Source organism: Clarias gariepinus, chromosome 5 (assembly GCF_024256425.1).
Source record: "Clarias gariepinus isolate MV-2021 ecotype Netherlands chromosome 5, CGAR_prim_01v2, whole genome shotgun sequence".
NCBI classification, from domain to species: Eukaryota; Metazoa; Chordata; class Actinopteri; order Siluriformes; family Clariidae; genus Clarias; species Clarias gariepinus.
Window position 1 is genome coordinate 31,937,626 of NC_071104.1, and position 13,355 is coordinate 31,950,980.

General features: G+C 37.8%; 1 protein-coding gene across 1 annotated transcript; it reads right to left on the reverse strand.

Moving 5' to 3' along the window:
* Positions 1–866: 866 nt before the first annotated feature.
* Positions 867–7,084, reverse strand: cytip (cytohesin 1 interacting protein). The gene is made up of 8 exons (XM_053495721.1): positions 6,660–7,084; positions 6,132–6,181; positions 5,957–6,011; positions 5,611–5,713; positions 5,017–5,110; positions 4,788–4,854; positions 4,182–4,248; positions 867–2,652 (listed from the first exon to the last, which is right to left on the reverse strand). The coding sequence occupies exons 1-8, from the start codon at positions 6,831–6,833 to the stop codon at positions 2,222–2,224; spliced, it is 1,041 nt and encodes a 346-aa protein (XP_053351696.1). The 5' UTR covers positions 6,834–7,084; the 3' UTR covers positions 867–2,221.
* Between the last annotated feature and the right edge of the window lie 6,271 nt (positions 7,085–13,355).

A 13,355-nucleotide genomic window follows, 5' to 3' on the forward strand; every position in this document is an offset into this window, starting at 1 on the left:
TCGCTGCCATCTAGTGTTTACTATTGCTTTTCTTTTTCTTTTTTTGATCCTTTACTATTTGTAAACAAATTTAAATAAATAAACATAACAATCCTTTTGGAAACAATGAATGAAATGACAGTAACCACTTATACAATCAATATTCATGATTTGCTTTGGTGTCTCCATTGTCTTAGGTACACTGTGGTCCAATTTTTAAACAAAAACCTCATCTTACTTGTAGTTTAAAGTTTAGATATCTAACATTTATTTTTCTTGAAAGCTCACTCATGCAGTTAAAAAAATGCATGCAAGACAGAATCCATACTAAAATTTCATATTTTCATTATAAAAAAATAAACATAGGGTTCCTAAGACCTTTAAATAGCACTGTGTAAAGTATATGGATGACTAATGTGCAATGATTTACATAACCGTTTCAATGTGTCTAGGTTTCATCTGTGAGTCAGAAGCAGCAGCAAAAAGGCACACATTTTGTTTTGTATTTAAAAAAAAATTAATATAAATATATTTTTTTCTTTAAAATACTTAGCTCATTGATATTCAGCATACTTTTACTGTAATTAAAGTATTAATGTACAGTGTTGGCAAGTGAGACTGCCGAACGCCATCACCTGCAAAAAAAAAAAAAAAGGAAAAAATAGTTGGTAGGGTAGCACCTTTCTCACAGCCACATCCTGTTTTGAACATTTTTCAGATATATCTGTGGTTAGGGGCTGTGGAGTTTAACTCGTGTAGGCCAGCACACACTCTCTGTGCACGTCACTACGACTAGTTCAACATTAAAAGCTGTGCTTTGTGTGCTGTAATAAAAACAGGCAAGGATGAAAATTTTAAAATAAAATAACTCAACACTTTATTATTAACATTGCTGCTTTGTTTTATTTATTGCTACACTTAAGTGATATGCGCATGTGGGTTAAACGGAAAATTGCGTGATCACACTCGTCTCATTCTCACACTTTTCACATGCACACATACATGTTTAATGCAAGCTTGGAAAGACAGCTTTCACATCAATGCAAATAAAGCAGTTTACATGCTTCACATACACACAAATCAACGTTTTACTGTTGTATTTTCGGTTATACATTATTATTATGCACCCTGTGCTACTTTCTTATGCACACAAGGGTATCTGCATGCAAGAGTGTGCGTGTGAGTAATGCTGATGTGTGGCTTTGTCCTATTTTGACCCAAGCCAGTAAGGGGCCCGGTTCTACAATATCATAGGTTCTAGAATGTATCTTCTGAAATGCTACATGTTTTAGAATTATGAATAGGCCATGGCCTTGACAGACTGCATGCATACATTTAAAACAAAACCAATAAATATTAAAAAACACCATTTTCACACTTATGAAATATGCAAGATATCTGTAAATGCTCTTTCTATAAATTCGTAATTCATAGCCAGAAATCCAGAGGGCACTGGTCCAAGATCTGATGCATCCGAAACAAAAAGACAGTGATAGCATTGTGTGATGTAGCTCTTCAACAATTTGTCTCTTTTTTTTTTATCTCTGCCTTAAAATTAATAAGGCAAAAAGAAATACATCCTGAAGACTTTCCCTTGGTGGAGAACTTGTGCTGATTGAAATGTCGAATAAATATCTTCTTTAGCCATAGATCATCAATCATACATTTGTCTTTGTTATTAGCTTTTGATTCTAATAAAGTAGTTTGTCTTGCAGCTGAAAACTGTCAGGGCTGCTGTTGTAGAAAATGAGTCAGAAAATGAAAATAAACCAATGACATAATCACAAGTCAGTTTAAAACTCAGTATTTCTGCATGTATAATGGATCACTTTGTATTCATTGCTGTGCACCAAATGCCGCTGCATGATCACTGGCATTGCCAAACATATTTGCTTTCTCTGTTTTTTTCCTTTTGCAAAGCCTTCTTTTCTGGCCCAGACCACATCAAACTCTTTGGCTTTTGCATCAAATGCACAAACCTTCCAGCTCAGGTGATGTGCACAAATATACACATGTTCACTGTATAGGTAACCTGCTGACTTTTTTAGTTTTCAGTCTAGACAGAAAACCTTTCGACGTGTTTTTCATATGCAAATCGCTTTTTCAAACATATCAGTATTAGCCTGGACAATTTATAAGAAGTCTTTTAGACATCAGAAGTCCACTATTCACATTTTTTACACCCAAGATGCATACAGTACATTCAGCTTCATTTTTTGGCTTCTTAGTCTCAGTCTCAGTCTCAGGTGGCCTCCTCTTCTTCGAGAGAAGAGTTCATTCCAGGTAACAGTCTGAGTAGGTTTTTCCTCATGCTGCCCTTCCTCCCTCGGCGAGGCAGTGTGGCGAACACCGAGCTGGAGGAGGACGAGGAAGCCCGGGTGTTATCCCACGTGGGTGACTGGCAGCTGCTGCCGTTACTGATACTGCGCGTTCGGCACAGAGTCGGCCTTGATGGCGCCCCCTCTGGCTGAAACGTGGTGCCGAACAAGTCGCAGTTGGGTTTGTGAGGACTACAAGGACTGAGATCATCAAACACGTCCTCGCTGGCTTCGTCTGTCAGCACGCTCGGCCAGCTGCTGTCACTGGAGAAGCGAAATCCAGAGCGACTTCTGGGAGACGACAGAGACATGAGAGACTCTATGGATGGATGCTCAGAGCTGATGTTCAGGTTTCCTGCAGAGAGAAAGAATCATTTACTGAAGATGAATCATTTAGAACATTACAAAGTACATTAGATAGATAGATAGATAGATAGATAGATAGATAGATAGATAGATAGATAGATAGATATATTAATAGATTAAAATTACAGACATATTAATAGGCAGACAGACAGATAATGTTATCATTAGAAAATGTTTTTCATCTTATTATAACCCAGTAAAAGTTAACAAAGAAGGGAGTGATTAATTTTAATCATCTAAAACCACAATCTTGCAGAGCACAAAGTGCTGATGGCAAGGGAGTAGAGGCTCGGCCAGACTGTGTTTTTTTTTTTTTTTTTCATTTCTATTCTATTCTTTTTTTTTTTTTTAGAACAAGAAGTGAATATAGCTTTCACACTTTGTGCATGATGGGGTAACGCCCTGTTATTTTATCAGTTTTATCTGAGATCAGTTATGGGAAATGGTTGAGCTAAAAAGTTACCAGCAGTGTAGTGGTGAGCTGAGAAATAAAACAATATATCCATAGCATGCAGCACTGTGAGTGTACTATAGTGGAATTACTTCTGTCTGTGAGGAAACATTAGATTCAATACAATAAAGCCTTCTTGTACATGACCTGTCCTGACTTTAATACGTGTTACACTGTATAGGGTTCAAAGAAAACCTCGTGTTTAATCAGACTCTTTTGGCATTTCAAGGTGCACATTCTTTTATGAAATATACATACATATATATATACATACATATATATATATATATATATATATATATGTTTATTTCGTAAAAGTATATATAAAAAAAGTAATGTATATATATACATTAATAAAGAACTGTATTAATGCAAATTTAAAAGTTAAAAATAACTGAGAAACCAGAAAGTTCAAACTACTCTTTTGAAAGGATAATCCCATTTAGACTCATACGTGACACATTTCCTCCTGATTGTCAGATTGTAATCCCTTGATCAATAAGATATTTGTGTAACGGACCGAACACAATCTGAGAGTTAATACCATGTAATATCCTATATACTGATTAAAGTGTTTAATAAGCACTGCATTTCTACAGTTTAGCAGACTCAACTTCCTGTCTGATTCCCTGAACATCATTTTTTTTAATTCATTATCTGGTTAAGCTGAATGAATTGGGTTTTGGGGCAGGAAGTAGCATCAGCGCTGTGGTGACCTGATTAAAAATGCTGATTGGTTTTGCCGGCCATCACTCAAGGTTTACTCATTTGATCTGAAAGATATCAGAACCGAGCGATGGTGCTTTTTTTTCTCTTTTTGCTGTGGGAATTAATTCTTTCACAGGAAGTCTGCTCAGCACCTGAGAATGAACTTTTAATCAACAAACGCAGTTTTTTTTTCTACTGCTGGAACTTCCCCTTGATAGTTTATCATTTCACTTTATTCACCCATCACACTTTGAGTTGCCTAGCATGAACTGAATGGCAGCAGTTTTGGTTGAGGTAAAGGATGTGCGAGTATGCATGTGTGCGTGTGTGTGGTTTTTCAGCTGTCTTTATTTTCTCACCTCGAGTAAGACGCTTTTCCTGTAGGGTGAGCGCCTGCAGTTCCAGCCACTTCTCATGCAGTGTTTGCTGTATTGAGAAAAAAAAAAAAATCACACACATGCAAACACACACACACACACATATGTACATGCAGAAGAATGTACGATATAGTCATTCTGGGAAACCTGATTGGCCTTGCATCAGCAGAAGTTAAGGTCACTAGAGTGAAAAATTGTGATTTGAGGATTGAGAGTTTTTTTGCTTGTTTTAAGATTTTTAATGGGAAATTATTTGGTTTTGTTATCAAGAACGATCTTACAGAGTGCATCATATGCATTATGATAGGTTTATATTGTATATGCGTGAAACCCCTAAATAAGCTTATAACCAGAACTTGACACCTCAATCATAAGAAGCTATATATATATATATATATATAAGACATTAAAATGGATATAATCCTATTTAATCCAGTTTCTAAACAGATATGGGCTTTTAAAAATGCCCTTTGATGAACTGGATGTTTAGTGAGCTACATGCAAAGAAAAATTCTGTATTTTTAAGGACGACATCTAGTCCAAAACTTTGAAAAATATTTCATACTGTAGTCCCAGATTTTCACATACCTTGAGCATGCGCATCTTCTTCTCTAGTTCAATTCTTTTGACCACACTACCACTGACTGTCTCCATCCTAGACACACACACACACACACACACACAGCTGTGTAGGTCAGGGTTTATAGAGAAAAAATACAAGACAGGCTGGCAGAAAACAAATTGTACTACATTAATTCCAAATGTACAAGTGCGAGTATAAACAGTGGAATTTTCTTTTGTTTCGTTTTTAACTCACTTTAACATGTTGACAGACTTTCGGATCAGTTCTATGATTTGGTGATGGGTGAATCCTTTGATGCTGTCACCATTTACTGTCAGTATTATGTCACCTATCAAAGAAATACAATACAAGCAGGTCAGAAAATGGGAACAAGATTCGGTAAGAGAGATGTATCAACTGATTTAGTTCACTTATGTTTGTAACAGTGGTTTAAAAAAATCAAAGAAATTGGAGGAAACACTGTCCTAGATTATTATTCTGTTAGACATTTTAATTTGATATTCTGTAATATTTGTAAAAATAAGAGGACATGCCAATGTGCTGTAAGGATGTAAAAGGTTAACCAATGTTTGGACTTGTTTACATTGATAATGTCAACCGTCGGAAAAAGACACACCAAGCGGTATGTGCGGGGGTGTCAAAATCAGCTTAGGTGGGCGCAGTAAACACGGTACCCGCTTAAAAGAGCGGCAGCGAAGGGGTCAGGTCATGTAGGTGTGGTCATGTGGTAGTCTGTGCAAAGGAAGTTGCTGCAGCTCTCAGGCTATGAATATGTGTGTGTGTATGTGTATGTGTGTGTGGGTGGGTGGGTATGGGTGTGTGTCTCACCCGCTGTCAGTCCTGCTGTCTCTGCAGAACTACCCTCCTGCACGCTGCATACGAATGTACACATCTCTAACTCGTTGCTGCTGTTTAACTGAATGCCATATGTCTACAGTGACAGACAGAAACATAAAAAAAAACATAATTTAAAAATGTAAAAGTAATATTATGGGACTGTCCCTGAACTGTGAACAGGTTATGCAGTAGACCTAAGGTGCACGGTTCAGTGCACTGATCCATATCTGTGTATATACGCACTTCCAGCTTACTCAAAAACAGGATGAAAAGATGTACTGAAACTTTAACCCACATTAAGTTCTTGGCTGAAACCGAAATGAGGAAGCGCTCGTACCTGAACTTCAAATCCGAATGCTTCATTGTCTTGTTTTTCCAACACAACCGTCGTCCTGAAAAAGAGAGAGATGAGTGGTCAGCCACAAGGTCACTGTGTAGGTCATAACGCATACTGTGCTCATTTATATAGTTGGAGTATGAGTATAAAAATCGGGGTGGAAAGTTGCACATACCTCTGAGGATCGGTATAATCCACCAGAGAAGTGGAATATGATCGGCTCAACTGAAAACACCATAAATAGTATTAAGTCATTTGTATTCATCATCAATGCACTATTCACTTTCGACATGATTGGGTTTGAAAATCATATTAATAGGATATGTTAAAAATGTTAAACATCACATCAATACTATTTGTTAAAAACCTGTGTAACAGTAGCATGGATCAAATAGATCATTAATGATTAATGTATCAATATATAGTATAATTAGTGCAGTAGTAGGCATTAAGAGAGAGCGAGAGAAAGAAAGAGAGAGAGGGATTTTTTTTACATACATATGCAAAAATGAATAGATGCAAAAGCTGTATGTGCGTAAATAAACCTCCTGGATGAATTAAAAGTATTTTTTTTTCATAAGTTTAGAAGTTAACACTGAGATGTATGAAATGCAAGAGCAAATAACCATCCACTCCATGCATTTTTAACCAGCGTTGATTTAAATCATGCATTGATATCTATCAATCAGTTTCTGCAACACACCTGCTCTCGACCCCGCGTCAGCGTCGCTGCATTGTACTCTCTGTTCTTAGATTGTTTTCCATTACTTAAAGATCCCCGTCTCCAACGTATACCCTTCTTGGTGGGATTTTCCTGTAGAGTGTCCAAGCTCCTCTGCTGCTGCAGAATTTCCTTACGGTTCATGTTAAAGGTCATGGTCCTGCACTTGCTCTGCCTTCACTCATAGCTGCCGCCGAATCCAACAAGCATGACAGCTGCCGGCTGAGTATGAATGTGTCAAAGCGGATATATGTGTCATGTGACCGCTGGGGCATTGCGTGCGTGTGTTTTCCTCTTCGACTTTTGCAGTTCCTTTTCTCTTCCTTTAACCTGTTATGTTTCATCAGTCGTGAAGTGAAGCATGTCTGTGCGTCTGCGTACCCGTGTGTGCTCATCTGTTTCTGTCTTACTCTTTCCCTTCTCTCTTTCTTTCGTTTATGGTTTTCAGCTCAGACACACATGAGTCTTAGTACTTTCACCTGTTTCCTCTTGACTCCACACGTTCTTTCACTTCTCACAACAATTCGAAGACCACTCCTGCCCTGTCACAGAGAGACATGGTCTTTAGAAAGACTGTGAGAAATTTGTCATATTCAGTTTTGACTATTATGTTGCAAAATTACTCAATGCGAAATTAGTTCCCCCTTTGAGTGAGGAAATAACCACCCTGATATGGGAAATACTATGGTTGCATTTACACAGCATTTTATTTGTTCCTTTCTTGCATGTTTTCTCCTCAATTTGGACACCAACCCAATTCCCACCCACTAGCCTGCTGTGTTAAGAAGGTGACGGTTAAAATATGCTTTCCTCCAAGACGGGAATTCAGGATTAAGACGAATATACCATTATATTCATTAATTAGTCTCTTAGAGCAGCATAGCACTTAAAGTAAAGTGCTGTCTGCCCTGTTCTACATACACAAACTCACACATGCACACGATTGGCTAGTGATGCTGGAATAGACAGCGCAAAGGAATATGCCATCCTTCCCTTACAGAAAAGGCATTGTTTATAAAGCTTTTTTTTAGAATATTTAGAACATTATCTAATTAACTAGATCACTACCTAAAAAGATTTTTGGTCATATGCTTATTGTGCCGATATCAATAAAACCGAATGATGCCCCGTAAACTTGTATTGCACTTTCTTGTGAATGAGGGCATAAAACCGATTGACATTTCCTGGAGACTTCAAACACAGTACGATGATGAGACTCTTAGACAGAGTAAAACATCTGAATGATGGGACCATTTTAAAGAAAGCCGTGCGTCCATAAATGACAATCAGAAAATTTGTTTCTTAAAAAATCAACTCTTAACTTGTCACCAACTTCTAGAAGAGATCTTCTGTACACACAATCATTCACAAACATCACTTGCACATTACAGGAACTCAGCAGGGGGTTATTGACACTTGCTCCAAGCCATTTTCACACGTTTGGGCCATTGGAGGGGTTCCTGGGAGGCCAGCGTTTCAGATGTGAAGCAGACACACACGGATCATGGCTCCAGATGAGAAAACTTTTTACCTTGTTGGTATCCAAGCAGTTAAAAAACACTGGGATGAGTGCATTAGTGTAGCAGGGGATTATATAGAGAAATAAATGTAGTTTTTAAATCTCATAAATGTGTTTTGTTATTCTGCACCATCAAATGTCTTAGTTTGACTTGAATGCCCTTCGCAGTTACATTGCAGTATTGAAATATTGCTCTATGCTGCAAGTTTCCTTACTATTTTCTATTTTACATATTATGCATACTACTGTATGTTCATTAAAAAAAACTAAAATCAAGTGTTAAAACACCCTTATAGAAGTGTCCTCTAGTTCTCATAAAGCCACTACATTTTTTAACCTTTCACTATTGCAGCTGTAAAACACTCTTCCTCTTTCACATACAGTACGTACAGTAAGCTGGGATCTAAAGTAAGCATGCTCTTCTTTTAGAAGAATCAATATTTGTGTGAAGCAGTGTGAAGTGGTAAGTGACCTTTGTAAGAGTGTTTGACACATGTTTGTCGATGTGTTACAGCGGAAAGTGTATAGTCTGTAGACTGTTTTTGTCAAAGCCCAGTGGAGTGTTTTAACAGAACAAACCAAATCTTAAGGTCTGCCTTATGAGACTATACAAGACTTAAACACTAACGGCTCCAGCCGGCATTATGGTAGACATAAGAGAGCAGAAGAACACCTGTTTCTCCCAGACAGTAAGAATTACACTCAACTAGACCCCTGGTCCCGGATGGCACCGAAAGTAAAGTACTGAACATCTGGCTCGTCTGAACTTGAAGACTTCAGCTAGTGTAGAAATGGTCAAGCTAAGACAATCCCTGAAGCTTACATTGTGCAAGCATTTCGATTGTACCAAAAACAGGAGTAAATGTTTCTCCTCAGGAATGGTATGTCTGGTTTTTACATGCATACTGTTTCTAGCAACTGGATTCACCCTAAGGTCACTTCAATTTGTCTGATAAAACCCTTCAAAAAGCAGGAGTGAAAATAAATCAGTCAGCCAATAATTCCTTGTATCAGAGCCAGGAAAGTGTTTAGGGTTATTGCCCCAATCCTAACTTCTCTCTGCCTCAGTGAACTTATTTGGCCTTTACATGTGCATGCACACACACACACACACACACACACACACACACATATATCAGAACCGTCTGTGTTGCACAGTTTGTGGGCTAAAGAGGAGCTGGAGAACATTCCACTGCATTTCCCAATGTACTAATAAAAACTCAGAATTTAGTAATCAAAGTTTCTGTGACAGGCCAAGTGCTAATTACTGTGTTTCCAAATGTCAGCCAGGGAGGCATGTAGATTTACTTTATTATTTATTATCATCTATTATTAGCTGTATCATTAGTACAGATAAATTTAGACCTTGGCCACTGCTGTTCTAATCGTGCATAAGATTTCCCAATGAGAGCAACATCAGCCAGTGATGCTATTTGTGGTGTAAACTGATCAGCCATAACATTAACACCATGTAACATCAACACGTTAACATTGGTTATCAGTTATATACCAGTAAACTAGTGACAGGATCTTATGGACAGGAAAACCAAGGCTAATTTATCCCGGTGGGGACGAAAGCTCCCAGCTATAGGATAGGCGCAAATAGGATAGTACAAATCTTAAAAAGCATAATCCTTCAATGCAAGAAAAAATAAATCCTTTACAGCTATTTATCTTGTTATAATAACAATATTCTTACTCCATAATAACATGTTTCCCTATAATAACAGATCATTTCATTGTAGTAACAAGATTATTTTCTTATAATAACAAGATAATGTGTTGTGTTGTGTGTGTGTGTGTGTGTGTGTGTGTGTGTGGTAGTAATGTACTTTCTTAAGAAATCTGTTCACATACCACCATTTGTTGCCAGTGCAAAATATGTTCAGTACCAAACTTACCGTTGCACCAAAGAGCTGGATGGAAAAAGAGTAACCTTTCATCTGATAATGCTTAAGATGTACTAGTACCTGTAGCTACTGTAACTGCTCCCTCGACCCCAAGGCTTTCTCCAGGTCTTAACTTCTCAGATAATAAATCTGACTGAGATTCAGATATCTCTGACTGCATTGAATAAAAGAAAGTACTTAAAACGACAGAATACGGTATGTACTAACATAGAGAACATGCTGCTATATTACAATAATTTTAATGTTAATCAATCATTATCACCATCATCATCTTTACTGTGTATGACACCCTTTGTTTCCAAGAAAGTGAAATCTGGATTATAAAGCATCTGTTAAGCAGTTGAGTGTTCCCAGTGTTCTCTGGAATTAAATTTCAGATTTTCCACTAGATCTACTGTACGCCAGGACACCCACAGCTACAGGTGAAATGCTCAGCAAGATATACTCCAGACAAACCATTTAAACTTTATACTGTACATCATCAGTAGGATGCTAATACTATATAATAAACATGTAATAATGTGGATCTGTTTTTTTTTGTTGTTTATTTTTTGGTAAGAATATAGGCTATGCCTTTTGAACCAGATTATAAAAGGTATATGATACTTAATATATAGAATATATCTAACTAAAACTATTTCACATTTTACTGTTATAGTAAAATTCACTTTTCTGGGAAGGCTATGTGGATATGGCCGTGCAGGCACAGGAGCATTAGTGAGCTCAGACACCGATGGGAGACCTGAGGTGCAGTTAACACTCAGCTATAACTGATTGGTTATTGGTTTTAGGTTCACCTTGTGCTCCTGGGGCAGATCTGGCTTGACAATGATGTCCTGTAGTGCCTACCACTAATATGTTGGCAGTGGATCCTTTGGATGGTGTAAGTCCCGAGGTGGGGCCTCTGTGGATTGGTCTTGTTTGCCCATTGCATGTCTTGGGTGCTCGATCAGATTGAAATCTGGGGTATTTGGAGACCTTGTACATTTGGCCTGCTGTGCCCCATGCATAGTGTCTGGGCCCAGTTATGGCCTTGTATCTTTCTTATTGTTGAGCCATAAACACTGACCATAACTGAGGCAAGTGAGGCCTGACGTTCTTTAGATGTTGTAGATGTTGTTGTTTTTTTTTGAGCTCTTGGATAAGTCGTTGTTGTGTTCTTGGAATAATTTTGGTAGGCCAGTCACTCACTGGGAAGTTTCAGCACTGATCCAAGTTTTCTCCATTTGTGTTTAATGGCCCTTACCTTGATTCACTAGCGTCCCAAAGCCTTAGAAATGGCTTGGTAACCCTTTCCAACTGATAAATGTTAATTACTTAAGTCTTATCTGTTAGTAAAAAATTTTTTAATCGAGATGATTTTCTTTTTTTTTTTTCTTTTTTTTTCGATCTGTGGACTTCACTTTGACGGACGTTCTATTTGATTCAACAGGTCTGGCAGTAATTAGGCCTGGGTGTTGCAAACGAAATTTACCAGGGCCAGGCAAGTTTGTACAGCTTTAATTTCCTTTTGAAAGCCAGGGTTTCAGAGGTAAGGCAAGCAGTTTGGCAGCTCTGGTGTAATGAGAACATTTTCCCGCTTTATGGTATCCAAGCAGTAGTGAAATGCTAGCATTAGTACATTAATTTAGCAGGGATTATATAGAAATAAGATTTTACTGTATATATAAAAATTTACTGCATAATTGAATTCTTTTATCTATTTTTTTGCACTAAATATACATTCACCTTTTACATTGTTCGACTGTGACCCTACCTAACTGCCATCCCTCCATCTCTTCTGTTTTCTCCTCTCTCTCTCTTTCTCCCTCTCTCTTTTTCCCTCTACCTGTCTCTCTGTCGAGCTATACATGTCGCTCCTGAGCTGCCAGTGATCCAGACCCCCGCTGCCCTCTGGACCTGTCTAACTCATCCTGGAGCCCTGCTTGTGGTTGGAGATCTCATCACATGGATGCTCCGTGTGGTCTGCCAGGGGTGCGTGTGGTGACTGCGGATGGCTCCACTTTTCCATGAAGGTGGTCCTGTCCTCGACTGATGCAGACAGCTGTTCTCTGAGGGCCTGTGACTTCAGTCGCTCAATAGTTTAGGACTGGAATTTCTTATAGTCTACCTGAGCCTCCAGGAACAAACTGGACTTTAATCTTACACATCTCCTCTTATACTGAACTTCCAGTCTCGCATAATATTATGCACATCAATCCCTGCTATCTGTTTTCACCCAGATGAGGATGGGTTCCCTGTTGAGTCTGGTTCCTCTCAAGGTTTCTTCCTATTACCATCTCAGGGAGTTTTCCCTTGCCACTGTCGCCCTCGTCCTCGGCTTGCTCACCAGGGACAATCATATCATTTTGATTAATACACATTCACATTTCATACAAACTTAATTCTTTTGATTGTGTAAAGCTGCTTTGTGACAATGTAAATTGTTAAAAGCGCTATCGAAATAAAATTTAATTGAATTTCTTCTGCATGATCAAAAGTCCCAGTTTGACTTGAACACCCTTCGTATTAAAATATTGCTCTGTGCTGCAAGTATTCTTAGTATTTGCTTAGTATCAAAGTCATACTACGCACTACTTGCTCAAGTGCTAAAATCAAGCGCTAAAACACCCTAATACAAGTTACTAGTTCTTGTAAAGACACTGCATTTTTTTTTTTAATGTGTCACTAGTATATGTGTGCAGTGTATATATATATATATATATATATATATATATATATATATATATATAGGAAAACCTTTTTTTTTTTTTTTTTACTTTGTAGTTTTATTTATAAAACATCAGGTTAAAAGTAATAGAATTATGAGTAGTAAGGCTATTATTACTATTAAGGCTAGTATTATGGCTATTAAGAACAGTGGACCTGTGGTACATTTTTACTTTTGCAACATCTAACATAGTATACAGATACACTCTGTCATTTTTATGAACTAAAGGCTTTTCTTTGCCTTACCCTCCATTAGGGTTACATACAGTATAGTCTGTTACTGCACTGGCAGTTGTCTTGCACTTGTGTGCTGTGTGAAAGCCACACACAAAAAAGGTCTCGGTGTAAACATAGCAACTACTCTCTCACAACATCCACCTGTTGCATCCGTGTTGATGCTCTTCCCTTGCTGGAGCAGCTTAACACATACTGATTCTTCATTTGTGTGAGATCCTACATCATCTGATATTCAAGACTCATCCTTTAGTTTCTTATCTCATTTGGACTTACACTTTAACTGCCATTTTGCTCAAAGTGAGC